Here is a 25,934-nt window from a genome sequence, read left to right as displayed (position 1 = left end):
TGTCTTAAAGTAAACATTTGGAAAATAAAAATACCTGCTGTAGCTGAAGCTTGCAAGGACTGACTACAACAATTTTTCCAAGCCTTTTCAAGATGATGAAATCAAACATTTATGGACGAAAAAAAAAAATGTGCAGAGTATGTCATATAATAACATTGACCAAAATGCATCAAGGTATGAAACAATACATATTATTTCAAACCACTTTGTAGAATTACAATTTAGAATAAAAAAAGAAAGGTCTGACTTAATATGGATGTATACATACTTTTTTTTTTCAAATATATATACTCTTAACCTTTTTTTTGCTTGTAAATGTATATAAGTGCATCTAGAGTGAGGGAATGACTTCCAGAGAACAACACCACCCCCTTGTGTAGAACTTTGCTAGCTGCTTTGCAACCATCCATCCATGTTTCGATCGCGCTCACAGGTGACTTGCGGCCAATCCCAACTGATTTGGGAAGAAGTCGAGTACAACCCGGACTGGTCACCTGTCACCCAATACTCACTTGAAGAAACTGGAAGCCGTGCTCATGTCACATCTAGTCACATGCCTGTCAGTGCAAACAAGATAATTCCGTGTAGGTAACTTCGAGCTGTGCTTCGATGCTTTTTCTTGTAACGCTTTCACTTTATTAGACTTCTAAGCAAATGTGACATTGGACATAACCGATGCATACCCACAGCCATCTGCAGTACGGGAGACGGTGCGAAATATCTTTCATAAGCTGATGTAAACATGCCCCGAGGAGCTAAACCTTTCATTTGGGTCCAAACATTATTTAGGGTCCAAACATTATTTAGAGTCTCACACAGTCTTGGAAATGTTGCCGAAACTTGGTCTAACTGGCCTGCGGAACCAGTCCCGGCCACTTTTATGGCCGTCTGGATCTGCTTCAGTCCTTCCAGAACACAATGTGCAGTGTTGCTCACATGGCAGGTCAGTGGTGAAAAGTTCACGTTCAATTCACAATCAAGCAAATACATCATGGCAGGAAATTGAATTGGATCCTCCTGCGGCTGAAAAGTCAAAACTAAAATATAGACGGCATCTGATCCTAACAGTGATAACCGCTGTTGAAACCAGTTCAAGTATCCCTGCGCGGATTGATTTTGGTGCATATTTCCATGAAAAAAAGCAATCTTAAAACATCTTTTTTGTGTCACCAGTGGTCAGCTGCTGGTCATAAATACAGTCGCACGGATAAAAGCCTACTCGGTGAGATAGGCAGTAAACCATTTCTTGTCTCTGGTTCCAGCGCTTCCTCCTCGATTTTGAACATCCCTCATAAATGAGCTCGTACTGTATAATGGATGATCAGCCGTCAGTGACAGCCGCAAGCCCTGACCACCATGTTGCGGTACTTCTTTAGGATGACGTTGGAGCTGTCGTCAAAGTAGAGCACGGAGATGCCGTGGAGTTGCGTGGGAGCGCAGCAGGGCTTCGGCACTGTTCCCGGGTTGATGAAGTGCACCTGTGTTTTGAAGATGTATAAATCAGTTGAGTTTGCACACTTTGTCGCTGAGCCTGAAATCTGCGGTAAAGGTGGCCGTCGTCGGGACTGCGCGAGACCTACCAGGGTTTGCACAATGGCGTGGTTTGTCGCATTCATGTAGGAATTGAGTGGGAAGGCGCACTCCCCCTCGCAGTAGTACGCTGCATAGCCCTCTGGTGCAATGATCCAGTCCTAAAGGGAATAAAAGAGGCACATCCAGTTATGTTATATTAAGGAATACATCAAACAGAACACAAATACTGAATAAGAAAACATTTTTTAAGAAAATGTACACCTTACCTGCCATCCCAAATCTCTGAAACTGACATACAGCTCATGTTTCTTACATCCATCTTTGGATATGCCGAGATCTAACGTTGAAAATGAAACAAATACAAAGAATTACACGTTTTCGCATAATCATACAGGTGCAGTTATGATAGCTGTAAGCTGTTATCAGCAAAAGTATTTTTAAAAATAGAATTATGAAATATTTCATATATATATATATATATATATATATATATATATATATATATATATATATATATATGAGAGAGAAGGAGAGAGAAATAATACGGTGATCTGTTGTTGTTGTTCTTCTTCTTCTTCTTCTTCTTCTTCTTCTTTGTTTTGTAATTTATTCATTTAGTTCTTCAACTTTACACTTACATATGTTCTCTTTTCTCCCATGTGAACACTGTAGGCGGCAACTACTGTCTAAGGTGAAAATGTGTGAACCGGACACCTGTTGCGGCTTCCACTGCCTTCAGTGCGTCTTGGACGGTCTTCTGTGGCCTGGAGCGGTTGGAATGGCGCCCCCTGTGGCCGTGGGCGGAACGGATGTTGCGAAAGCGAACCTCGTTGGATTTGAAGAAAGCCACAAGAAAGGGTTGCTTTTCTTGTGCTCCGCTGCCTGTTAACAGCCCCGCTAGTTTGGGGGTCTTCCGATAACCTGCAGTGGAATAGAGTGACCAACAGGGGGAGCATTATGAATTGCACAGTGAAGTGCTCAGTTTCCACTCCAATGGCGGCAAAGTATCGAATGATGAATAATGAAGTTGTTGTGGTCCATCGCTATCCTGTTTATATTGCTTAATGACTGTGAACTTTAGAAAATTGGTGTTTTGTGCTAAATGTCAACTTTGTTTTAGTGTTTTTTCTGCTCTAGTACAGTGATTCTCCACCTAACAGAGAGAAATTCCTTGTCTGCTTTAACATATTATTGGCCAATAAAAATATTGAATGCCATTAGATCATTCAGAATTTAGCAGGCGATGGCGTTTTCACGTTAACATCATATGAAAAAATAAGCACGCTTTCAATGTAGTAAATAATGTATGAAGTTGACTGACCATGGTTGTCTTCCAGGACCAGTTGGAGGCCCAGGTTGTGCTCAGGGTTGGCCAACCAAAGATTACTGGTGGCAGTCAGGTCAAAGATGAGCCAGCCCTCCTCTGCGGCCCACACCTCTCGCTGTTCCACCAGCAATAGATCCACTTCACTGCTGCAAGAAATTGATAAAAGGATAAATGCATGATAATGACCCTAGCTAAATTCAAAATAGTAAAATGTATACCATTAAAAGGTTCACTAATGGAGTGAGTACACATGTTACTAGTGGACAAATCAGGAGCAATATCATGGTTTTCCTCACAGCCATTGTAATGAACGCACGCGCACACACTGCTTGAGCAAACCGGCTGAATTGTGTGTGGTCTCGCCCCAACAACAGCGTCTCCTCTTAAAAGCAGATTTCACAGACAATAGCTTTGTTTACGGAGTGATTTTTAGACCCTCAAGCAGACATCTGTCTTTTGTTGTGACGCCTGCCCGTCTGTGTGTCTGAGTGGCCTTTATGCAAGGGCCCTGCCGCCTGCGAATGACAATGGTCTTGCCCTCATCAAATGTCGTCAGCCCTACTGTCACCGATGAAAGGCCCCGCTCCACGTCCTCCACCATAGCCCTCCAACATGCTGAGATAAGCAAGTCAGTGACTTTCAAAAAGGGGGAAAGCAGCACTTTGCAATGATTGTATAATAAAAAAATGAAAAGATCAGCAACATCATTTTAAGTTGGCAAAGTGGGTTTGAAATTCCCGTTAGAGATTATAATTACTAGTACTGTATAATAAGTGGCAGCTTGTCAGTAGAGGGCACTTGGGTGTCGCCAAGAACCCCGGGGCCTGTTCTAAAAATAGCTCATAATATATACAATATATATATATACACTTTTTTTTTTTTTTTAAATACAGAAAGAAGAGATGTCAAAGCTTCTTACGTGTCCGCCGCCTTTTTCAAGACCTGGTAGACTCTGATTCGGAATGTCTCATTCTCATAGCGTTCCAGGATGAAATCTTTAAAAATCCTCAACTCCGCTGCTGTGACAGCCTCTCCCTCTGGAATACGGGAAAGATCGAATCTGAATTCCCTTTGGTGCTTCTGGTACAGAAGTTCTTGATCCTGATCAACTGTTAGGAAAAGAAAAATAGACATGGGGCAGAAGTTATAAATCAACATTTGATTGAGGCTTTTACGCGCAATTTACAATCCACGCCATTACAATAACGCCATGATTCATGGCGTATTATTTAAACCAGCTGGCACACACTAAACATTTGACCCTCAAACAGAAAGTTTCTCCCTCGTGCGGAAAAAGCCACCGTGAGATGCGGAAGCAGGCGGTGATGTCAAGTTCCATCCAAACTATTGGGAGACTCACACAATTCTCTGATGTGTGTCGCCTCTCGCCACATCTCGGAAACGCCGCAGCGGGAATAGAAAAACTCTCGCCTCACTTTGCGACATGATTGATCTAAACATCACTTAAGTCTGCCATACATGCCGATACAAGGGATAAAAACACACCCGGCACCCAATTTGGCTCCCACATGTGCGCGCCACAAGAAAAGGCCCATTAAGGCGCTGCCCGGAAAACCACAGCTGCCAGCGTGCTTTTACAAACACATTCACATGAAGTATCGAAATCCACGCAATTCATGTCGCTGCCAGATTGTGTAGCGCCCGCGCCTCCCTGATCCGTTTCCCATGCATCACGGCAGTCCCTGATTGTCGAGGAGAGACGTCAAGCGGCAGCAGCATTGTGGCTTTTCCTCCCTGCCAGATGAAAACTGGCTCAGACTTTCCACAAAAATGGCGGCCAGAAAAGACCCCAAAGCTCCCTGACGCTTGCCGGTGTTTTTGCAGCATTAGGCAACATGTTTGTCCTTGGAAAGAGCGCCGAAGGTCTCCGGCGAAGGTGCGCCGAGCCGACCGGTGCAGCAGCTTTGAACAGCCCGCTGACATCATCGTGACATCACAACACAAAAGCCTCCAACACCGCTACAATTTTCATTTCACAGCCCGAAAGGCCTCACGCACATTGACACCGTCTTTTCAAAACACTTCTAACGCCACAAAAAAACACACACACACACACACAGACACACGCACGCGCGCGCAGCCCACTCGCTCTTAAGCGCTGTGCATTCTGAACCCTGCTAGTCATTTGTGTGACCGCAATTAAACGCTGGAAGGGAACGGGGGGTATTTTTATGAAAGCAATAATTGCTTGTAAGGACTTGGCGTGTTTACGTTAGGGACCATTAGCTGCAAAGATCAGACCTCAGATATGCAAACTTCCCTCTGGGAGGGATTTCAACACTTCACTTTGCCCCTGACACTGCAGGGCCACACAGACGTGGAGCTTCCATTAACCGTTTGTGATTTTCTGAGACAAACGGCATGGGTGGCTTTCTGACGAATCGGAGCGGTAGCGGAATAAAGAAAAGAAAACATAAAAGGGGGGGGGGGGGTGAGAAAAAACATGACTTGGGAATTATTTGTGAAGACTTTCAAATATCAAATGCATCGCTTGAAGCTCAGCTTTTCGTGCGGTCTTTACGTCACTCCCGATCACGGCGTTTAAAGCCTATACGCGTGTTGACAAGTTTGACAGCGTTGCGCCAACTCCAAACTGTTTTCTTTCAGATTATCACAGTTAGCAAGAGGACTTTGTCAAAACAAATGTCCCCCCCCCCCCCGTATGAATACATCTGCTCCAGACGGTGTCTGTTTGTTCAGGGTTTGCACAGATTCATCAAGTTTGACAATCGGTACATTTGTGGTGTCCAATCTACAAAACCACTGCGGCGATGGAAGCCTGCATGCGCTTGTTTTCGAGTGGTTGTACCCAATACGGAAAATTACAGTGATTTTCTTCGAATGATCCCCTTACGTGAACCCTAACATCAACTGTTTAGTGTTTTTCCTGAAACGTTTTTTTTTCTCCCTCAAAAGAAAAGCTGTTAAATCTGTCAGTTCTCCAAAAAAAAAAAAAAAAAAGGGCCCATACTGCACCCATGTGTATATTCAGAACTGCACATTGCAATGTGCATGGCAATGACACAAACACATTCCCATTCCACCATAACTTTGGTGTGGACATACAAGCGCTTTCCACATTTCCTATTGTATGAATAAATCCTCTCTCACAATGTTGACTTCATGATCTCGCCCCCACCCCCCGACGAAACGAACACACAAAGCATAGTCCACCTGCAGGATATACCTTCATCTGCTAGATGCTGTGATCTTTACAGGGGAAATACCATAATCCATTTAAGTCTTGAAGCCATCATCTGGGGACCACCATGCTGCTCCAACACAATGAGGGCGCCCCCGAGTTAAAAACGTAGAAAAAAAAAAAAAGGATCAGCACGGGAGTCTATGGTGCGCTTAAAAATCACATTGCACATTACTGCTATTTAAACAGGTTATGTTGTCTTCTTTCAGATTTATTCATCTCAGATGGCTATTTATTTGTGTGTATAAATTCAAAGTCAATCACATTAGAGCAAATGGATGAGAGTATAAACAATTCCTTCAAATAAACTTCATCTCTTGCCAATTGACCTTTCACCTTCTGCCAGGCCCTGAGGCAGCAATTGCAGGAAACGCGACATCCATACTGGCACCAAACTGTCTATAGTCTCCTACCGCGTCGTTCCGCTGAAAACTGGATCTTCATACTTCCAAAAATGTGAAAGCTACAAAAAAAAAAAAAAAATCTGCACAACTAACTTCAGCAACTACCCTGCAACCTCTTTCAAGCTTTCAAGAAATTTGAAAAAGAAAAAAAACATTGTGTATCGTGTACATTTGTACACACTTTAATTTAAGGGAAGCACGTTCGAGGCATGTAGTTAGTATGTCAGCCTCCCAGTCAAAGTTTCTGCGAATGAATTTTGGCTTGGGCCTTGGCATGTTCTTCCCATGCTTGCATGGGATTTCTCCCACATTCCAAAAACATAGGGCCCCCGCTGCCTCATAAAGCAGAGAAAGGACATGTTGACAGCAACATAGTCCGAGTGCAAGTCACAGATGTTACCCCAAGAATAGCGTTACGGTTATTACGAGACAAACTCTATTCACATGGGAACACCATTATGAAATTCAAACGCAAGGAATTTTCGCCTCAGTGTCATCTGCCGGATCTGACTCTAAATCGTCCACGAAGCGGTCCGATGAATGTCTGTCTGTATGAACTGGATATGTACCTGTGATTGACTAGCGACCGATCCGGGATATACCCCGCCTTACGCCCATTGTCAGCTAGGAGAGGCTACCGCTCACCTGTGATCCTGAACAGGGGAAAGCTGGGTAAGAATGAATGGCCGGTCTGAATTAAAAGTCCCATATATTCACTCTACAACTGTACGGTGTAATTCGTGCAAATCAGTAGAATGGTGAGATGAGGGTTAATGATCAATTTGCATTCTGCGTGACCAACAAGTGCACTGATCCAAGTATGTGTGTTTACGTATATTCATCATTTGTTTTGTGCCACCAGGTCAGGGCATGCGCGTGAAGAATTAAAGAGGGAGTCAACCCCAAAAATGTATTTATAAGAATATGTTCTATGCAGGCCCACTAGTTGAAACATGTCATTCTGATTAAACATGCGTTTATGGAATATCAATCAGTAAAATCTCCTAGTTTTTGTCCATCTCAGGGGGGGGGGCGATTTGCCAATTGCCCTTGACTGAAAATGACATCACAGTTGCTCAGGGCTCGGATAATGACCAATCATGGCTCAGCTTTGGAAAACAGGTGAGCTGTGACCGGAAGTGAGCCCTGAAGTGACAAAATGGCCGTCTCCTGAGATGGCTAAAAACGTGTGGATTTTGCTGCTTAACTCATATTCCACTCAGGCAATATTAATCAGAATGCCGTGTTTCAACTCGTGAAGGCGCATAGAACATATCATCGGAAAGCATTTTGGGGGGGTTGACTTCCATTCTAAGAAAAAAAAAAATGACATTATATTATAATATATTATAATATTATTTTCTTTTTCAATCCAATAATGTCAATGGTTTCATCATTAAAATGAATGAAATAGCTGAACTTGCGCGTTTCCTACTCAATCGTGGGCGAGAAACTCACCGAGATTGGCAAAACTCATGACCATATCAGCATCATCCAGGAAGCGACTGTCTTGCAGGGTCACCGGGTGGGATGCCAGGGGCTCCAAATGGGGATTGTAGCTGGAATATCTCATGTGCGGTGCGTCTGTCGAGGCAGTATTGTACAGGTCCAGCATGAACAACGGGGCAGCGTTGAGCCTGGAGTGGACCTGCGTGGGTCGCGGGCGATGAGGCAGCCCCAGGATGGAGAGGATCTCCCGCTGCATGTCCCTGCGCTCCTGGCTCCTCAGTCGTCGGTGGATGAAACTGGAGCGCACCTCGTTGTCCACGGAGAAGTTGGAGAAGGACATCTTAGTGGACAAGACGCCACAACTCCAAGTCAGGAAAAGAATCAGTGTCCCCAAGACGCATGTCACAGTTCGAACCATCTTGTTACGCGCGTCTCGAAAAGTTATCGAGGTAATCGATCACTTGTCAATATTCCCAGGATCAAGACTAACAGGATAATGCCGTGATCTCATAAATATCTGCAATAATCAGACGTAACACCGTCCTCTGCCGTGTGTTCCAGTCGTGCGCTTTCCTTTCTTATGGCAAATTTGGGAGCGCGTTTAGAACCCTGTGTAAGAGGAGGAGGGGCGGGGGGTGGGGGTCGGCGGGGGCTTCATTTGATCTACACTGAAAAGACAAGATTATCTTAATTATGTCCTTTAAAGAAGCGTGTCTATCGTATATGTTGGAGTCTAGAAGGCGCTATTTTAACCACTGGAGCAATGCCGTTTTTTTTGTATTGCATCGAAAGAATTCGATAACTTCCATAATGTCCATCAAGACAAAAAAAAATCCCCCAAGCCCTCTAATCAACACAGACTTCTTTGAACTGAAACAATCAGGTCGGTCCCACCCTAATTATTTGGGGGGTGTACTCCGAGGAGTGATCAGCTACCGTGACATGAAGAGACTTGCCAATGGCCTCAGTGAATTAGTGAAACAATGTGAAACTGCAAAGCACTCGCTGTTAAACACTATAGGCTGCGTGTGAACTTGCTTCAACAAAGTACACTGTACGTCTGTGCAGTGGCGTGAAAAGTGGTTGCCCGACGAGGCTGGGGCTCTGGGAAATTTCAATGGGCAACAAAATTTCTGTTGCTGGGAAATTCACCAGACACGTGTCAAACAGAGGCCTTGTTCAGACTGCCAGCCAAAATCCAATTTCTAGCTCATCCGGATTCAAACTGGGTGGCTTTTTTGTAGTCTGAAAAGTCACAAAGCACATGAAATACGATTTTTGCAAGAGGGAATGAAACCACTTTTGGGTGGTCGACAGGATGCGTCTCTCAGTCTGAACGGCTCCAAACACACAAACCCGTTCTGAGTGTCCGTGACGCCACTACGCGACACAAGACCTGATGCGCCAAAGCAGAGCTCGCCAATCGAAGTGCGGAGCGATAAAGAATGGAGGACACTGAATAATACCATACGCGTGCTGGAAGACGTCGCCATTAGGACATCGTTGCTACAGCAACCTGTAAGATGGGTCAAAGATGTGGCCCAGTCCGAACACGGCCAAATCCAATTTGGACACTTGCTAAAAACTCTGTGCACAGTCAGTCTTAAAAATCGGATTTGAGGAGGAATCTGATTTGGTGGCATGGTGACACAAAGAAAATGATGAATATAAACATAAGTGCAAATGTATCATTATATCATCTCACCAATATACTGACTTATACATTGCTGTCTAGAGTGAATGTGTGAGGCTTTTCATTCAGGCTGGCCATTCATTTCTTGGTCAACAGCAACCATCTCTGCTTAACATTTGTTGTTGAACAGTGTATTTAATGACAATAATACAGATGCTTAACGGCTTAAAAATGCATCAAATAAAGATTAAATATAATGAAACGCATAAATGTTTTCCCAATTCCCTGCAACTGCAATTCAGAACCCCAAAAGTGACAACATGTTGGTCCTACACTGCCCCCAAGGCGTTAAAACTGCACAGTGCAACTCCCCCCTGACTTCATCTCCTCTCACGTCATCAAACTGCGACACGGCGCAAAACAAGCGCCACATTTTTTTTGTTGCGCCGAATAAATTCGTTATATTCGGCTCAACATCGGAGTCAATTCTGGGATACGGGATTAACCAATTCGGGGTATGTACACTCATGGATAAAGGGCAGTCCGCATGGTTTAAATGTTTTGTTTACCGCTGTTGCTCACTGGACGTTTGCCGGTCTGAAGATTTCCAACAGGGAGCTAGCCGACGTTAGCTAGCTCTGAATTCGTGACACTTCACACTCGCCTCTTATGTAAATCATCTTATAATAGTAATAATAACGGCAGATCTTTAGTTGGTATTTGGTCGTTCGCATTTGCGCTTATCCCCAAACTGGTGGCATAGTTTTAGTGATATTCGTAGTATCCCCTCATCGAATGTACATGTTTATGAATTAAGTGTTGTAGTTCATTCGTAACGATACAAAGCCTTTGCTTCCAGGATATTTGCATTTAAACACTTGCCTGTCGAAATTGCTACTTGTAGTGCGGATGATGAGAGGCCACATGTATTTCTCTTACTAGGTCAGGTCGGATCAGGAATAACGGTAATGCACCATGAGTTTATTTGGCACAAATACTGGTTTTGGAACAACGGGAACTGGCGTTTTTGGAAGCTCAACGGCTAACACGCATAATCCTATGAAGGTAAATAACATGAACTGGCTATGCATTGATTTGTTGTCTTGTTAAGCTAGCAGACTACTCAGTGTTAGTTCAAATATTTTAATTGTTTTATGTGTCTTCTCTCAGGATGTTGAAGTGACTTCCCCACCCGATGACAGCATAAGCTGTCTGGCTTTCAGCCCCCCCACCATGCCTGGCAATTTTCTCATTGGAGGATCCTGGGCTAATGATGTGAGTAATTGCAGATGCTTTAGTATTGAGAGTGTTTTGAGACCAGTGTTACCCACAGGCATCCTGTATTTTTTTAAATTGTGGTTGATGAAAAAAATGATCAAATGAAAAAACACAAAACAAAACGTTAGTTTTGGTTTGTATTGTTTGGCATTAGGTCCGGTGCTGGGAGGTGCAGGACAATGGTCAAACTGTCCCCAAAGCTCAACAGATGCACACAGGTCCTGTGCTTGATACGTGCTGGAGTGATGTAAGTCTTACCATACATGAAGTTCTCTTTTAGATGAACAAAAAAAAAAAAACGTGTTCATCATGCTTGCTTTTTATCCAGGATGGGAGTAAAGTTTTCACTGCTTCCTGTGACAAGACTGCCAAGATGTGGGATCTCAACAGCAATCAAGCAATGCAGATTGCACAGGTAATTATGGGATGCAATTTGGAGCCACTATTCGGATTCAATATTAAAAAAATCTGATGTACCGAAGCCATTAAATTGGAATTGAGCCCTTTTGACCTGCAGTGTAAATAAACCCAGCCACGGAGAATACAAAATAATCCTCAAACTTTCTCCTTTCTCTGAACAGCACGATGGCCCAATCAAGTCGATTCACTGGATAAAAGCACCTAACTACAGCTGTGTCATGACTGGCAGCTGGGACAAAACACTGAAGGTGCGCTCACCTCTGTCTGCACTTTGAATCGCATGCAGTTTATTTTCCACCATTCCCTCATGCCCCCCCCCCCCCCACTCTTGTTGTTTTTATTCCAGTTTTGGGACACTCGCTCTCCCAATCCTATGATGTCGCTGCAGATGCCCGAAAGATGTTACTGTGCCGATGTTGTACGTTGACCTGAAGAAGAATCACGCAATATATTCTCACCCAACGGACGATGAGTCGAGTGGGTTTTTCTTAGCGCATCTCAACATCTCTGATCGGGCTCTGCAGGTGTACCCCATGGCGGTGGTGGCCACGGCTGAGCGGGGCCTGATCGTGTACCAGTTAGAGAACCAGCCCTCTGAATTTCGCAGACTTGAATCTCCTCTTAAACATCAGGTGGGTACTTGTTTTCATTAAGAAACATGCGTTTGTTATCTGTATCTCCAAATTGTAATATTCCAAATGTGGCTTGCAGCACCGCTGTGTGGCCATTTTCAAGGACAAGCAGAACAAGCCAACTGGCTTTGCACTTGGAAGTATTGAGGGACGTGTTGCCATCCACTATATAAACCCTCCAAACCCGTAAGCATGCAAACTAAAGCTCTTATTTTTGATGTCTGATAGTATCTCATCAACTAATGATTCCATTTTAATGCTGTCTAAGGTGCAAGCCACAAGCTAACACAAATGTGCCCGTTTTCAATTAGGGCCAAAGACAACTTCACCTTCAAGTGCCACAGGTCTAACGGAACCAACACAGCCACCCCACAGGACATCTATGCTGTAAGACTTTGATTATTTTATTTTATTTTTTGACGTTACTAATGAAGCATGAAGCGGACGACAACAAACAATCAAAACGGGTTTCCGTCTTAACCAGGTCAACGCCATTTCCTTCCATCCCGTTCACGGAACCTTGGCGACTGTCGGCTCAGATGGTCGCTTCAGTTTTTGGGACAAAGACGCCCGCACCAAGTTGAAGACATCGGAGCAGCTCGACCAGCCCATTACGGCTTGCTGCTTTAACCACAACGGCAACATCTTTGCATATGCTTCCAGCTATGACTGGTCAAAGGTAAAATGTAAAAAAAAAAAAAAAAATGAAAAATGCATTGGGGTCACTATTGAGCTTACTGGTTTCTTCAGGGGCACGAGTACTACAACCCACAGAAGAAGAACTACATTTTCTTGAGGAATGCCGCAGAGGAGCTGAAGCCTCGGAACAAGAAATGGTGAGAGGCCGGCAACGACTGTCCATTAGCCCGGTGGATGCCGTGCTCGCCAGACGGGATTCTCACTTCCTCGATTTGCGTGTGGCTCGCACTGGGCCTTTGCGACCGCCGCGCGTCCCCTAGCACGCATGGATATGAGCGGAAGCACTGATGCTAAGCCACTTGTTCTTCAGAGATTCTAGCAAACTGGTTCAGTGGGAATAGCGCTTTACACAAGTGACTCAATGTCTTTGATGGCTTGTGTGGTTTCTACGTCTGCAGCGTGCGCGAGCGGCCTTTGCGCATCTCCAATGAGTGGGTTGAAAATGGAGCTTGCAGGTTTTTGAAGCCGTCTTTGCAGTGAGGCGTAGCATAGTGTGCTAAATGGTCTTTGGCTATTTATAAAAAAGATATTTATCAAAATACAGCGATGAATTGACTTTATTCTTATGCTCAAGTCATTGTGCAACTTGGGGCAAGCAATAGTTGACATCTGCCATTTTTGTACTGTTTATTCTGTGCAAAATTGGACATTTATGAAATAAAGAGCCTCTAATAAAACTGTTCAATTTGACTGACTGCCTCCCCTCCTTTCTTTAGATTCTTCTTGCCAAGTCGCATCTGGTGTGGGGAAACGCAGACAACCAGATGCTTTAGTGTGCGTATATGCTCAAGAAAGACTCCTTCCTTTTGACAAACACCTGGACCAGCTGCTGTGATGCTGCTTCCTGTCCATGGACCAATCAGAGAGGCCTGTATGAGTTTGCATACCTTGGAGAGTTTGTCATTCATTTACATCTGGGTATGGTTTTCTTCTGTGTCTTTTTTTTTTCTTAACACTTCTCCAAAGACTGTCCATTTTTCATTTGTTACTCTGTGAATGGAATATTGATGTAAAAATAAACAAGTAAAGATACTTTGATTTGAATGTCTTTAATCTATCAATTATCTGTATCGCTTGTCCTCAGTAGGGTCATAGGTGAGCCAGCTGACTTGGGGGCGAGAGGCGGGGTGCATTTACACTAACAACCATTTACACTCACATTTCAAACCTGTGGAGAGTTTTATAGTCTTCTATTAACATACTGTACATGTTTTGGGGGACGTGGGAGAAATTCACAGTGAACCCAAGCGAGGGGAGACCACAAGAAGGCCTGAGCCAAGATTTGAACCACTGCAGATCTATATAAGGCAGTTATGCTAACCACTAGCTCACAATACTGCCCATTGTGTTTATTGCAAAAGAAAACTACGTGTACTCACTCATATTAATCTATGATATCGACCTTATTTGAGATATAAATGTGTTAGTGCGATAGGGACATTGATCCCATAACGGGATAATAGAAACATGTTGGTTTGCTCATGTATGCTTGTTTTAAGTTGGCCAGCAGGTGGCGCTTGTCTATTTACAGTAACTCTTTAAAAGTGTTAGGTCAGGTCAAGGGCCTAAAGGGGGACAAATGAGATCAAAGATTCTTCATACAGGTTGGATTCTTTTAATGTTGTTGGGGATAAACAGCTGTGGAAGCTGGGTGGGCGTTGCCACAAGGTTGTAAGTGGTAGCAACAAAGACCACGTGTGAAAAGTGAGTCGGGTCATGGAGCACAAGGTGTGAATTAAATGCCATTTTATTGAGGTTATTAGAGTATCACCTCACTGTGAGCCTGACCCTTGTTACTTAGCAGTGGGACTCCAAGTTGCCAAGGGCGGGAAGATTTTTCTCTAACTGCACTTCACTGTCTCCTCTCAAAATCCGTAAGCAAGTGGCACCACTTTCTTGCACCGCTTGCCTCTTTGGTGTTAAATGCTCTCAGCCCAGGGCACCCGCTTCAGTATTTGGAGTAGCTTATTTAAAGCTGCGCACCAAACGAGGCCATATTCAACGTGGCCCCATAAAGGAATAAAGTGGATTGTCATTGTGACCGAGTTACATGATTGTTAACCATCCATTTTTCAATAATGCTTTGGGTTGCGGGTGAGTTTGAGCCTTCACTTAGTGGAGACCAGAGGTCAGCAAACATGGTGAATCCGCATTTAACTGCACGCAGAAGGAATAAACTGCCAACAGAAAAGTCAGCACCAAGTGGAAATGCTTTTAAATCCAGGTTAAAAACTGTTTTTTTCCCCATACTGATTAAGGTATTTTAAGGCATTTCTATCATGATTTTTTCCAAAAACTTGTTCTCACGTAATGCATTTTCTTTTAGTAATTCTAGTAAGGTACTTTTTATTTCTGGCTTTGGGTGAGAGGCAGGGTTCACCCTGGACTGCTCTCCATCAATGGCAGGGTGAGATTGATTTACTTTTTCATTTTTTTTAATTTAAGGTAGTAGTTTAACTAATTGACTTACTGAATGTTGCTCTTATCAACTATAAACTCCTAATTTATCATTGTTTTTAAAAGTCAGACGTTTGTGATTCTACGGTTCAAACGATGGTAACGGCAGTTAATGTAAAGCAAATCATTTTTTCTTTCAAAGGAGAACATGTGTGGAGTAAAACTCCACTCATTGCAAATGAATCCACGCCGATTGGACATAGTAACTTCCTCGTGGAGAATGGGAGAAGCTACTGTATTTTTTGGGGGGAGGGGGGTGTTTTTTTGGTACAGTTCGAAGTCTCTGAAGGACAAAGGCAGGTGCAGCGGGGGTTCCGAGTGGGCGGGACGATATTGGGGATAACGCAAAGAAGTTGGCACGCAGACGCTAATGTGATTGGCTAAGAGTTGCGCGGGGGCGGAGCCACATCTCCGCCATATAAAAACACTCGCCACTTGCCTCCTACAACAATCTACCATTTGTGCACGCGAGCGGGGAATTCCTCACGCGAGTAAATTAGCCAGCGGTTGCCACCAGGTTTATTTTACGCGCGGCACATTGACTCTGTGAATTATTGCTTCAAAACCTTTTCACTAATGCCGGGCCGTCGTTAAAGCTTCAGTGAAGTCAGTTTAGCCAATGTGTGCCTCTGGAGGTTTGGCCGGCTCACCAATGCTTCTGCATCAGTTTATGAACGGAGCCCTGGAAGCCATGCATCCCACCACGCTCCAGAAGGACACTACTTTTACCAAAATCTTCGTCGGCGGGCTGCCGTATCACACCAACGACGCTTCGCTGCGAAAATACTTCGAGGCCTTTGGGGACATTGACGAAGCTGTGGTGATAACCGACAGGCAGACCGGCAAGTCCCGAGGATATGGCTTTGTAAGTAGAGCAAGAGACAAGTCACTCACTTTTCACCGGAATGGAATCACACACGCTGCCCTCATTTGCCTAACACACAGTGCAATACATCGAATTTGCCGTCCGAACACTGCCGAATTATTTGTTGTCTTGTGTGCCTTTCCACGTGTTGATGTTTGTCCTCATCCGTGTCGACTTGATGCCCTGGTCATGTAATTGAATTGTCTTTCTATCTTAATGAGGATGAGGGATCACACAAGTTGACTAAGGAGATTATATTTCCACATATGTGCGACCCCGTTCACCCCCGAACAACCCTGGCTTATGGTTTAAGTGTGGGAGAGTCTTGTCTGCTCTCGGTTCCTTTATATGGTTCTTTTTGGAGCAGCGGCAGTGGGAGACGTTGACCTTGTACAGTGTGCCCTCCATTGTCATAGACGGAAGCGCCTCCATTGCTCAGCGTTTAGATGATTTACACTGCAACTTGGCCGCGTTGGAAGAAATTGTCTTCATCCTGTGACTGTGTGTGATCAACTCTGCAAAGATCTAATCTTTTGGAAGCTTTTGTATGTAGTTTTGGCCTAAAAGTTGCGCTCCCTAACCCCCCCCCCCCCCTATCACAAAATGTCAGATACATAAATCACCATGGGATTGTTTAAAAATCCAGCCAACTAAAAGTGTCCTGTTGCATTCTCTCAGGCCTGGCTAATAGGTGACTTATCCCGTCCGTCCCTGCCAGATAAAACCGGCCTTTCTCCCTTTGACACAAAGCACAGAAGCCATGTGAGCAATGCAAATATTTACCAGAACTCTGGAAAGACCCATCAGCGCTAGTTCTGTCAGGCCAAAGAAGGAATGGAATCGCGTTTCGTGTGTGTGTTTACAGGCAGTATGGAAGACAATTGCTCGGTGTTTACACATCAGCTCCTAAACCGGGGGAAAACTGCCCTACGAGTCTTGTTGCTAACGGTTGAGCGCGGAGACCGGTGTTACCTGTCAAACAGGCTTGTTGGGATGTGCCTGCTGTCATCCAGGCACATGCTTCCCTGACCAACAGGAGACAAACTGCTCCTTTTGGTTGGGGGCGGCGGGTGTAAACCGGCAGAAAGGGGGGGTCGGGCGAGGTGCCCCAAAGCTGAGCTCACCTTTTTATCCAAACACACTTCAGAGGTGGATTAGTGGAACCCCCACAGCAAGGCTCCACACAGTGTAAACAAAGGCTCGTTCCTTCCTGTGTGTTCACAACACAGACGGCCGAGTGGGCTTTCTGCCGCCTCGCCGTTTTTGAGAATGCCCTCTAAAACAATGATAGCACGTCCGTGGCCTACATTCATTCAGACGCAGTTTGGTCGACTCGGCGAGCCGACGGAAGCCACTGAGTTGGCAGAACGTGGCAGTCAAAACAGAAGGGCTTGTCTAATGCCTGGAGGGAGAAAGGAGGGGGCGGACTAAGACAAGCTCCTTAATATTACATCCCTAATTGGATAAGCTTCTTAAATGTTACTCCGAATATCGAATCCATATTTCAGCAGGCGTGCCAATGCTGCTGTGGGTTGATTGAAAGAAATAACCATGGACTTTGTTCCTATTGTAGGTGCGAGAATGGCAATAGGATTTTGTTTGTTTTTGAAAACAATGATTTTGGACGGGGTGACGCGTAAGATTCCAGATATATATCAGGGTGGTCCTCAGCTTGTGCGCTGCTAAGAAAAAACAAAGTTGGGTGGACTTAAAATTTCAAGGCAACAAACTCGGATACGTTTTAAAATTGTGCTGTTTGTGAAAATCGGCTTTCCCGCATTTCGCAATAAAGACATTTTACAGAGCTTGTTGTCCCTTGTATTGTCCCCCAACTTAAAGATCTAAGGAAAAACAACAATTTCACATTTCACCGTCCATCGCTTGCTCTTTTTGTGCTTCAGGTCAAAACAAAAAAAATGTTTTACCTTGGTACCATTTTGCGGCCACTTTGGTGCCAAGCAACCATGTAAAAAGGAATTGAGGACTTTCATTTAGACAATCGTAGTGCTTTGTTGCCTCCTTGTTGCCGAGGAACTGCCTTAAAATGAATGGAGGCCCTTCATTGAGACAACACTAGTGCTTTGATGCCGTGCGCAATTTATAGCTGATTACAAACCTTTTTAGGTGCGGCGTGAGCTACTCTGGGATTTTCTTCCCTTACAGCGGAGGTGTGCGGGGATGTAACTCAACCTCTCATAGCTGATGTCATGTTGGGTCTTCCAGCAAACCGGCTGAGGATGAATCAACCGTGCCTCTGCTGGCCGTAGCCAATCAGTGCACTCTTTTTTTTTTTTTTCTTTTTTTTTTTTCTATCAATTACTTTAAGACACAAATTGGACCAAGTTCTTAACAATCAATTATCATCCCCACCACTATGTCATTCGCTAGGTAACGATGACGGACCGAGGGTCGGCTGAGAGAGCCTGCAAGGATCCCAACCCCATTATTGACGGCAGAAAGGCCAATGTCAACTTGGCCTATCTTGGTGCCAAGCCCCGCAGCATCCAAACAGGTGGGACATTTAATGCCTAGGAAATTATTTTGAACCCTTCTCCCAAGTAATACCTTTGAAACAATGAGATCCTCGTGATGGCGCGGAAGCTGTGTGCGGACCATTGCCTGCGTTTCAAGCGTTGACTGCAAAAATATCACATTTTACTTATATTTCAAGAACCTGGCATTTGGACAGGGGTGTGTCGACTTTTTAATCCCTTCCCTTAATTCCGCTGCATCGACCACCGTACATCAAGGACAGCCGCCTTGTGGCACAATGCGGTACTACACTAAAGACGCGCAACTTTGAATCCTGTCGTGTAAAAAAACAAAAAACGATAAAATGATAACTTAAAAATCTGCAGTGGATGTGAAAGATAAACCACGATATAGCGGGGGGGGGGGGGGGGGGGGGGTGTGTCACCGTATCGCCTGTTGTTGCGTGAAGATTGGAACAAGCCCTTCCTCTGTCTCCTTATGGCCTCTGTGTATTGTTCTCTGGTCCTCCTCTGCAAATGCAAATGTGTGCGTCTTGACAATTCGACCTCGTATCTTGCAGGCATATCCATCGGAGTGCAGCCCATTCACCCGGCATTCATCCAGAGGCAGTACGGGTAAGTGAAAGGGAGTGGGCGCTCGCTCGCGCGCGTGCGCGTGAGCGCGTGTGTGTACGTGTATGTGTGCGCTCTTGTGTTAGACGCTTTGTGCAATGCCACTAGGCCACTTATTTCTTGGACAAACGGGGCCTCTGGAAAGTGCATGTCAGTTTCTGGGCCTGCTTGCAACTCCGGAGGGAGGCCATTAGCATATTTGAATTTTCTAGGCCAGGGCGATTGCTCGCATATCGGTGGTAATAGAAGGGCATTCCAGAGGTGAACGTGTGACTCACTTGCGAAGTTTTGTTCAGGAGCTTATTGACTCGTCCACCTTCCTCGAGCGGACTCGGCATCCCGGAAGCGGCTGCGTTGCAGGAGAAGCCCGGCTAGCGTCTCGGACGTGGTCTGCTGAGTAGTTAATGAGCGTGTCACGATATTAATGACTCCCCCCCCCCACACCCCACCCACCCGCACATTCTCACATCGTCGAGCTACAAGCAATGCTTGACGGTCAGTTTTTTTTTTTAACTCGGAGGACTGTGTGCGTTTGTGATGTTGCCTTTTGTGGCACCCCGTGTTGTAATATGAAATATCGTTCCTTTTAAAACCGGCGTTTGAGTCCAATGAAAACGAAAAATGCAAAAATCTGTTCTTGTTCATCGGAGCTGCTTTGATAGTATGACAAAATATTACTGTAGGGCGTGCAGCATCCACACGTAAAACAATGTTTCGGCTGTTTTCTGAAGCTGAGCCATGATTGGTCGTTATCCGAGCCCCGAGGGTGCGTGATGTCATTTTCAGTCGACAGAAGTGGCAAAAGAGATGGCTAAAAAGGGGTGGATTTTGTTGCTTCACTCATATTGCCCAATTACACAATTTTAATCAGAATGCTGTTTTTCAACTAGTGGCCCTGCATACCACATATTCTTAAAAAAAAAAAAAAAAAAAAAAAAACTCCTGCTTTAAAGAATATTAATATGATAGCGTCACTTGACACGTTTAACACCTTAACAAGTACACGTCACAAACTGTCTACTGTCGTTCTGTGCTTGATGGAAATTTGACTGGACTGGACGATTTTGTCCGTCAAAAACGGAAACCTACGAGGGCATTCGTCACAACATGAAAGCGAGGCTCTGAACGGAACGATGCTTGTCAGCGTTTAAGAGTGCATCTTCCTGGGAATCCCTGAATTTTCCACACTCCGTCGGGACAATGATAAAATAACATGCACCCCCACCCCCCACCCCTCCCAAAAAAGAAAAAAAAAAACTGTCTTCAACTGACGGTGATGGCCTACTCATGCCCCATTAAACCAACCCACGCCGGGTATTAATGATCCGCTGGGAATAGGTCCCATCTTGTTCCGGGACACACGGGAAGTCTCGTGTCTGTGCTTCTGTTGCCATGGCGATCACAGATTGCAGGAAAAAAAAAAAAAAAAAAGCCCTCGGGGTTTAGAAATGTGCCGTTCGGAGGTACGGCTCTGGCAGGTGCCGGCTCATATTACCGCCTTTTAATCACCCGTGGCCGCCACCCCAGAGAGGCGGAGGGATACACCAAGCACCTGTCCTCTTGCCCCTGAGTCTTCGAGATGTTGAGTGACAGACGCAGGCCTCCCGAAGACACCCAGCCTACAAGTGGCTTTTCTTTCGACTCCCCCCCCCCCCCATCAACCCCACCCCCCCACCCTTGACGACATATGGCATGCTGCTGACATGCTCTGAAGTGGGATTGGAAGCAGAACTGGAGTATTGTATACAGTGTGTGTGCGTATTATAGCTGGTCAGCAGATGCTTTGGACTGTAAGGGTCAGAAGAGGTGAGGCAAGTGTCATTGTTTTGATCGCGACGACCCCCAGCGCGTTCGCTAACACTTGGCCGCTCCGCGGTCATCTTTTTCGTTTAGGGAAGCGCCATTTTTTAAAATTTATTTATTTTTTTTGATCAGTGTTTTTCCCGGCTGCCACTAGCGGTGTGTTAGCTGACGCTTCTGTGAGGCAGTGTGGGAGTTAAGGTGGCGGCGGTGGGGGTCGGGGTTTGGTACTTAAAGGGGGGGGGGGGCGGGGGGGGTTGCTTTTATCTGGAGCTGTTGTTTTTTTAATGAGGCGGCGTGCATCCTAGGAAACGCACCACGACAGGTGTGAAACGTGGCATCCTCAAGTGCAAAGGGAAGGATACCGGGCGGCGTTTCCATGTTAACGCTAAAAATGAACACGTCATTGGGGGGGGGAGAGTGAGGTATACTCGTTAAGTGCTGTTAAATATTCATTTTCAGTTTCAGCTTGCCCAACAACCAAAACCGCTGCGGAGTTTTCAATTTGCCTTCGTTTAGTCCAGCTTTCGATTTTTATTCGATGTCCTCCGCCGACGTACGCACGGCGTGGAACAGCTCAATGTCATTTGTGTTCATTTCCAGAAAGACGTCACGCCTCTATTTGACATTCTGATAGCAAGGCGGCCGTCGGGCCTTTCCTGCGGTGCGTTTGTAAATATTTACGTTTTCGATATAAGTATTCATTTTCAAATGTGCATCCCAACGCAATCTTGCCCCGCAGTGCCATTGTGTCAAACTCACCCAGGCTCGCCGTCAGCACAAAAAGCAGCTGACCTCGGATTTTCTGGCCAGTGTCCACGTTGGCCTGTCACCCGCTCACGGTCCACACCGGACACCTCTCGGCACCCTCTCGCCGCTTATCTAGAAGTTAAAATTAAAGCCAACACCTCGGCAGCGTATCGATAAAAGGATTCCTTTTGTCTCTCCTTATCCTCTGCATTCCATTTGAAGTCCACATGGTCCCTTTGGATTTCCATGCGGGAGATTACATTAGCGGCCGGCAGCTGAGGCACGTTCTGTACACATGACCGGGGGGGGGGGTCTATGGAAGATTGATTTTGATATGTGTGTCCAAATACAGTCATACTTTTCAATATTTTTTTTTTTCTTGATAATAATCCTCCTCCTGTCCAACTTGCTGCCAGCTGACGATCGGAGGATGCCGTCCCCCCCAAACCCCCCCCGCCCCCTCCCCAAATTTGGATTTGACAGCAAATGTCCCGCCCCCACATCTCGTCTCTCTGCAAGGTGCCCAGCGATGGCTTGAGAGTGCCGTGGCGTGGCGTGCCGTGTGCAGTGATGGATTGGAGTGCCGTTTTATCTTTTCCCGTTTTGTGTGCGAGTGATATGAAGTGAAGGGGTTGATTGCGGTGTGACTCTTTCCCTATTATGGCATGGTTTGGGGATTTGCAGTGGTTCCTGGTGTGTGGGAGGGTGCTGTGTGCGTGCGTGTGCGTGCGTGCGGTGGAGCGTGATGACATCCCTATCCTTGCATGCTTCCATCTCTTGCTGTGTGGATTCCTCGGCAGCCTCTCATTACTGACGATTGAAGACGGAAGCTGAAATGTTTGATCAGCGGTGAGAGGCAGCAGCTCACTTGGTGACGTTTGCTGCGATGTCTTTGGCCATAAATGTTTTGCCACTCGGAACTAGAATGTCAAGTTTTTAACGGCGGAAGGGGTGTCCAGCTATTTCTATTTTATTTTTATTTTATTTTTTTTCTTCATATAAGGGGAAGAAATACTGGATAGCTCCTCAACGTAGAACAGAGCCAATCCTCTTGGTTCGAGTGGCAAACAAGGCAGAATATCCAGCAAGCTGTACAGTTTTGCTCGCTTCCATATGCATCGCCTTGCTTTTCTGTCGTTGGAGAGCTGCGTGTTGACATTCTTGATTAACAAAAACGTCTAGTTTTGTGTTCTTACGAAGTACAATGCAAATGTCTTGGGCCATCACTAGCTTTGCTACAATGACCTTTTTTTTTGTAGTACAGTCATTTTGACATGATGCAATAATGAATAGTAGGACGGAGTTATGAACCATTCAGAATCTTAACATCCACCTGTCTGTCATCCTGAAGCAGCCAACAAAAATAAATCGAATTCACCACTTTTTTTTTTTTTTTTTTTTTTTACATGAATGAATACAGTACGTGGTCATTATAGCTTTGCTAGCACAACAAAAGACGTTTGCACTGTGCTGTGTGTCAACCAACCAATCAGTGGTCTCGCTCCAGCTTGGAACCGGAGGGATCAGGCAAGGCTCCTGTCCCACTGTGCCCCCCACCCCCACGAAAAAAAGAGCAAACAGTTGTTACTAGTCGGCATCCTAACTACTGCCGAGGTGCCCTTGAGCAATGCACAGAACCAACACGGGCTCAGCTGTTGTGGTCTGTCGAGCGTAACCAGCACAAACGAGTTATTTTGGTAGTCCTGGTTTCAAAACAAATGGGGTGGGGGGGCGGGGGGGGGGGGTGTGGCGGTCTGGTTCTAGAGACCTTTTGACCCCCGCGCCACACAGCTCTGATCACCTGTTAAAGAGCTACCACAGCACCTGACAGCGGCATTGATAAGCCCCACCCCGCTGCGTGCGTGCGTGCGTGTATGTTGTGTGTGCGTGCGAAAAGCAGCAGCTGTTAAAACACTCTGCTGGTGCCTGAACTTGAAAACCTGCCAGTAACGGCTGACTCCATCATTCAGCCACCCCTCCCCACGCTTGGAGCTGGGAAGGCCCAACCTAACAGGTTTTTTTTTTTTTCTTCTTCTTCTTTTATTTATTTATTTATTTATTTTTTAATGGCTAACCGACACAGACAGAAAATAGAGTCATCTCCAGCCCCTCCTAACCGCCTCTGGCGCTCGCATCTGCGAGAGTCCCCCCGCTACCCAAAGTTTGTTTTACACTCTGGAAGCAATGTAAACAATAGAAGCCAGACCGTCTTGGTCTAACATCCCTTGTTTGGTCTTTTTTTTTTTTTTTTCTTTTCTTTTTCTGCTGTGTGCAGGTTGGCCCCGCCTTACGTCTACCCGCAAGCCTACGTGCAGCCCAGCCTGGTGCTGCCCACCCAGCTGTCGTCCTCGGTGACTAGCAGCCCTTACCTGGACTACAGCGCGGCCTACACGCAGTACGCCCAGGCCAACTTCGAGCAGCAGTATCCCTACGCCGCCTCCCCGGCCGGCTTCCTGGGTTACAGCTACGCCGCCAGCCCCGCCGCCAGCGTGGGGTCCGCCCCCGCCGCCACGGCGCCGTCCACCGTGCACCCCGCCCTGCCCTCGGCCGCCGGGCCGGCCGCCGCCGCCGCCGCCTTCCTGCACTACGCTCCGCAGCAGCAAATCCAGCCCGACCGCATGCAATGAGCTGGGGGAGGGAGCATGGAAAAGGGTGGGGGGCAGACGGTGGACCGAAGATGGCAAAATGCCCTTTGGGGGCTACCCTGTTTTCAGGACGTTTCAGGAAATAAAGGAGGACTATTGCACTAGACGCTATATATCAGGACGTCCTCTTTGCTCTCTTTGGGGTGGAGGTGGGGTTGGGGGGGGACACACGTATAGGAAGGCTGAGAAGCTTTAATGTATAAGATCGCTTCCAAGGGCTTCTAGAAGCTGACTCTTTATTATTATTATTATTATTATTATTGTTATTGTTTGTATTGTTCTTTATTATATTGATGTCAATGTTTATTTGTAAGCCATTGTTCTAATTTTCATGCCTCTTGGCTCAGTCAGTTGAATGACACCTCTGTGGTACAAATTGTTTTGAGAGCATTCACACGCTCCAAAGTATCTCAGCTGGATGTGAGGAGGGGGAAGGGGGGGGGGGGGGGGGCACCGCTGTCCTCGGACATTGGAGTTAGTTTTGGGGTGTTGATTTGCCACACTCAGCCTCCCACTATCACTGTCCTCATGCTAGCCACGGTGAGGTAAGGTAAAGCACTGCGCCGCCGTGAACAAACTCCCGGAACTCAGCTCAGCTCAGCTCAGCTTCAACATGGATGACACAATGTTTGACCTCACCCAAAAAAAAAATAAAAGGAAAAGTCTCAACATGCAAGACTTGGAGCTGCATTGTATTCTGCCTGGAGAATATCAGGAACTCATTTTATTCTTTTTTTTTTGTTGTTGTTGTTTTTATTATTGAAGAGGCCTTAATAGATAAAAAGTACGCCCTTTTTTTTTTTTTTTTTTTCTCCTTCTTCCTGATTCACTCGAGCTATTTTTTGCCAGAAGTGCAGACTTTGTAACTGCTCTGTTCCCAGCAGTCAGTCATTAACCTGACCCACTAGTATCTTGGTTATTTTAGGTGGATGTAGATGATTACTTGCAGTTATGTGGGCCGTTTGGGACCAAGCGTGCTGCGTTCCTGTAATAGATGGTAGCCGACACTGCGGTCAACCAGTGCATTGTTTGCTATTGTTTTTTGTTGTTGTTGTTTTGTTTTTCTCCTCTGTATCTCACTGTCACCAATTGTCCAAGCACTGCATTCAAGATACTTTCAGTCCTCAAGTACATTTACAATATTTATATGTAGGTATTTATAAGAGGTACTAAGTTAAATAGCTTTTTTTTTTTTTTTTTCTTCCTTCCTTTTTGTACTATGACTGTAGTTGTAGCACTGATGCCAATTAACCTGCAGAAGCATACCTGCACATCTATGGGTATAATTGTTTATGTCACCATGTCAGTGCATTTGTGTGAGTGCTGCTACAGATGAGGCCTATTTGTAGATCACTTTCTGGTTGCATCAGCAAATGACTTTTATAGTCCTTTTAAGAAAAGCCATACAACAAATTGAGAATAAAGAATTTGTACTTAGTAATGCCACTAGCCTATTTTTTTATTTTGGTAGTAGTGTGTGCTCGATTGTCATTTCAATCACATTAAGATATATAGATTTTTTTTTTTTTCACATATAAAAAACAGTGACGTTTGAAGGTTACTTGTTTCATAATAAGGGGTCGCCAGGTTCACTAAGTGCTTGTTATGCAGAGGGGGTATGTGTGCGTCACAGGATCCTTTGCAGGTGGGGGTGGGGGGGTGCATGAGGCCCCAAACTAGGACTTATCAGTCCTCAACACCACCACCTGCCAGGG

At 45.5% G+C, this 25,934-nt stretch overlaps 3 protein-coding genes across 9 annotated transcripts; 2 read left to right on the top strand and 1 right to left on the bottom strand.

Moving 5' to 3' along the window:
- Window positions 1-315: 315 nt before the first annotated feature.
- Window positions 316-8,380, bottom strand: LOC147142588 (bone morphogenetic protein 7-like). Of its 6 annotated transcripts, XM_086041969.1 has the most exons (8): window positions 7,946-8,380; window positions 4,096-4,098; window positions 3,780-3,969; window positions 2,855-3,003; window positions 2,248-2,454; window positions 1,800-1,870; window positions 1,581-1,691; window positions 316-1,478 (listed from the first exon to the last, which is right to left on the bottom strand). In XM_086041969.1, exons 1-8 carry the CDS (start codon window positions 8,352-8,354, stop codon window positions 1,329-1,331), a joined length of 1,290 nt encoding a protein of 429 aa, XP_085898095.1. In that variant the 5' UTR covers window positions 8,355-8,380; the 3' UTR covers window positions 316-1,328. The 6 variants fall into 6 exon arrangements, with proteins under 6 accessions (XP_085898095.1, XP_085898092.1, XP_085898090.1 ...); XM_086041966.1 differs by lacking the exon at window positions 4,096-4,098 and having other exon boundaries at window positions 2,248-2,441; window positions 2,842-3,006; XM_086041964.1 differs by lacking the exon at window positions 4,096-4,098 and having other exon boundaries at window positions 2,855-3,006.
- A 1,572-nt stretch (window positions 8,381-9,952) lies between these two features.
- Window positions 9,953-13,630, top strand: rae1 (ribonucleic acid export 1). Of its 2 annotated transcripts, XM_086041972.1 has the most exons (13): window positions 9,953-10,084; window positions 10,512-10,634; window positions 10,740-10,844; window positions 11,002-11,094; window positions 11,176-11,262; window positions 11,429-11,515; window positions 11,614-11,685; window positions 11,792-11,899; window positions 11,979-12,085; window positions 12,211-12,286; window positions 12,384-12,578; window positions 12,650-12,735; window positions 13,315-13,630. In XM_086041972.1, coding segments are annotated over exons 2-13 (1,107 nt in total). In that variant the 5' UTR covers window positions 9,953-10,084; window positions 10,512-10,544; the 3' UTR covers window positions 13,316-13,630. The 2 variants fall into 2 exon arrangements, with proteins under 2 accessions (XP_085898098.1, XP_085898097.1); XM_086041971.1 differs by lacking the exon at window positions 13,315-13,630 and having other exon boundaries at window positions 12,650-12,739.
- Window positions 13,631-15,492: 1,862 nt separating this feature from the next.
- LOC147142586 (RNA-binding protein 38-like) lies at window positions 15,493-25,660 on the top strand. Its single transcript, XM_086041975.1, has 4 exons — window positions 15,493-15,920; window positions 18,309-18,432; window positions 18,973-19,027; window positions 23,850-25,660. Exons 1-4 carry the CDS (start codon window positions 15,675-15,677, stop codon window positions 24,199-24,201), a joined length of 777 nt encoding a protein of 258 aa, XP_085898101.1. The 5' UTR covers window positions 15,493-15,674; the 3' UTR covers window positions 24,202-25,660.
- The last annotated feature ends 274 nt before the right edge of the window (window positions 25,661-25,934 follow it).

Source organism: Filicampus tigris, chromosome 9 (genome assembly GCF_054856515.1).
Source record: "Filicampus tigris isolate MCC_2025a chromosome 9, RoL_Ftig_1.0, whole genome shotgun sequence".
Taxonomy (NCBI): Eukaryota; Metazoa; Chordata; class Actinopteri; order Syngnathiformes; family Syngnathidae; genus Filicampus; species Filicampus tigris.
The sequence above is the reverse complement of the archived record's forward strand: the minus strand, read 5'-3'. Positions and strand labels throughout refer to the sequence as shown.

Coding starts and splice junctions, on each gene's coding strand:
- LOC147142588 (XM_086041969.1), bottom strand. CDS start 8,354: ATGGTTCGAACTGTGACATGCGTCTTGGGGACACTGATTCTTTTCCTG. Junction 2,455..2,854: donor GGTCCTGGAAGACAACCATG/GTCAGTCAACTT, acceptor ATTCCACTGCAG/GTTATCGGAAGACCCCCAAA. Junction 1,479..1,580: donor ACGCCATTGTGCAAACCCTG/GTAGGTCTCGCG, acceptor TTCAAAACACAG/GTGCACTTCATCAACCCGGG.
- rae1 (XM_086041971.1), top strand. CDS start 10,545: ATGAGTTTATTTGGCACAAATACTGGTTTTGGAACAACGGGAACTGGC. Junction 10,635..10,739: donor ACACGCATAATCCTATGAAG/GTAAATAACATG, acceptor GTCTTCTCTCAG/GATGTTGAAGTGACTTCCCC. Junction 12,287..12,383: donor CCCCACAGGACATCTATGCT/GTAAGACTTTGA, acceptor CGTCTTAACCAG/GTCAACGCCATTTCCTTCCA.
- LOC147142586 (XM_086041975.1), top strand. CDS start 15,675: ATGTGTGCCTCTGGAGGTTTGGCCGGCTCACCAATGCTTCTGCATCAG. Junction 18,433..18,972: donor GCCCCGCAGCATCCAAACAG/GTGGGACATTTA, acceptor CGTATCTTGCAG/GCATATCCATCGGAGTGCAG. Junction 19,028..23,849: donor TTCATCCAGAGGCAGTACGG/GTAAGTGAAAGG, acceptor TGCTGTGTGCAG/GTTGGCCCCGCCTTACGTCT.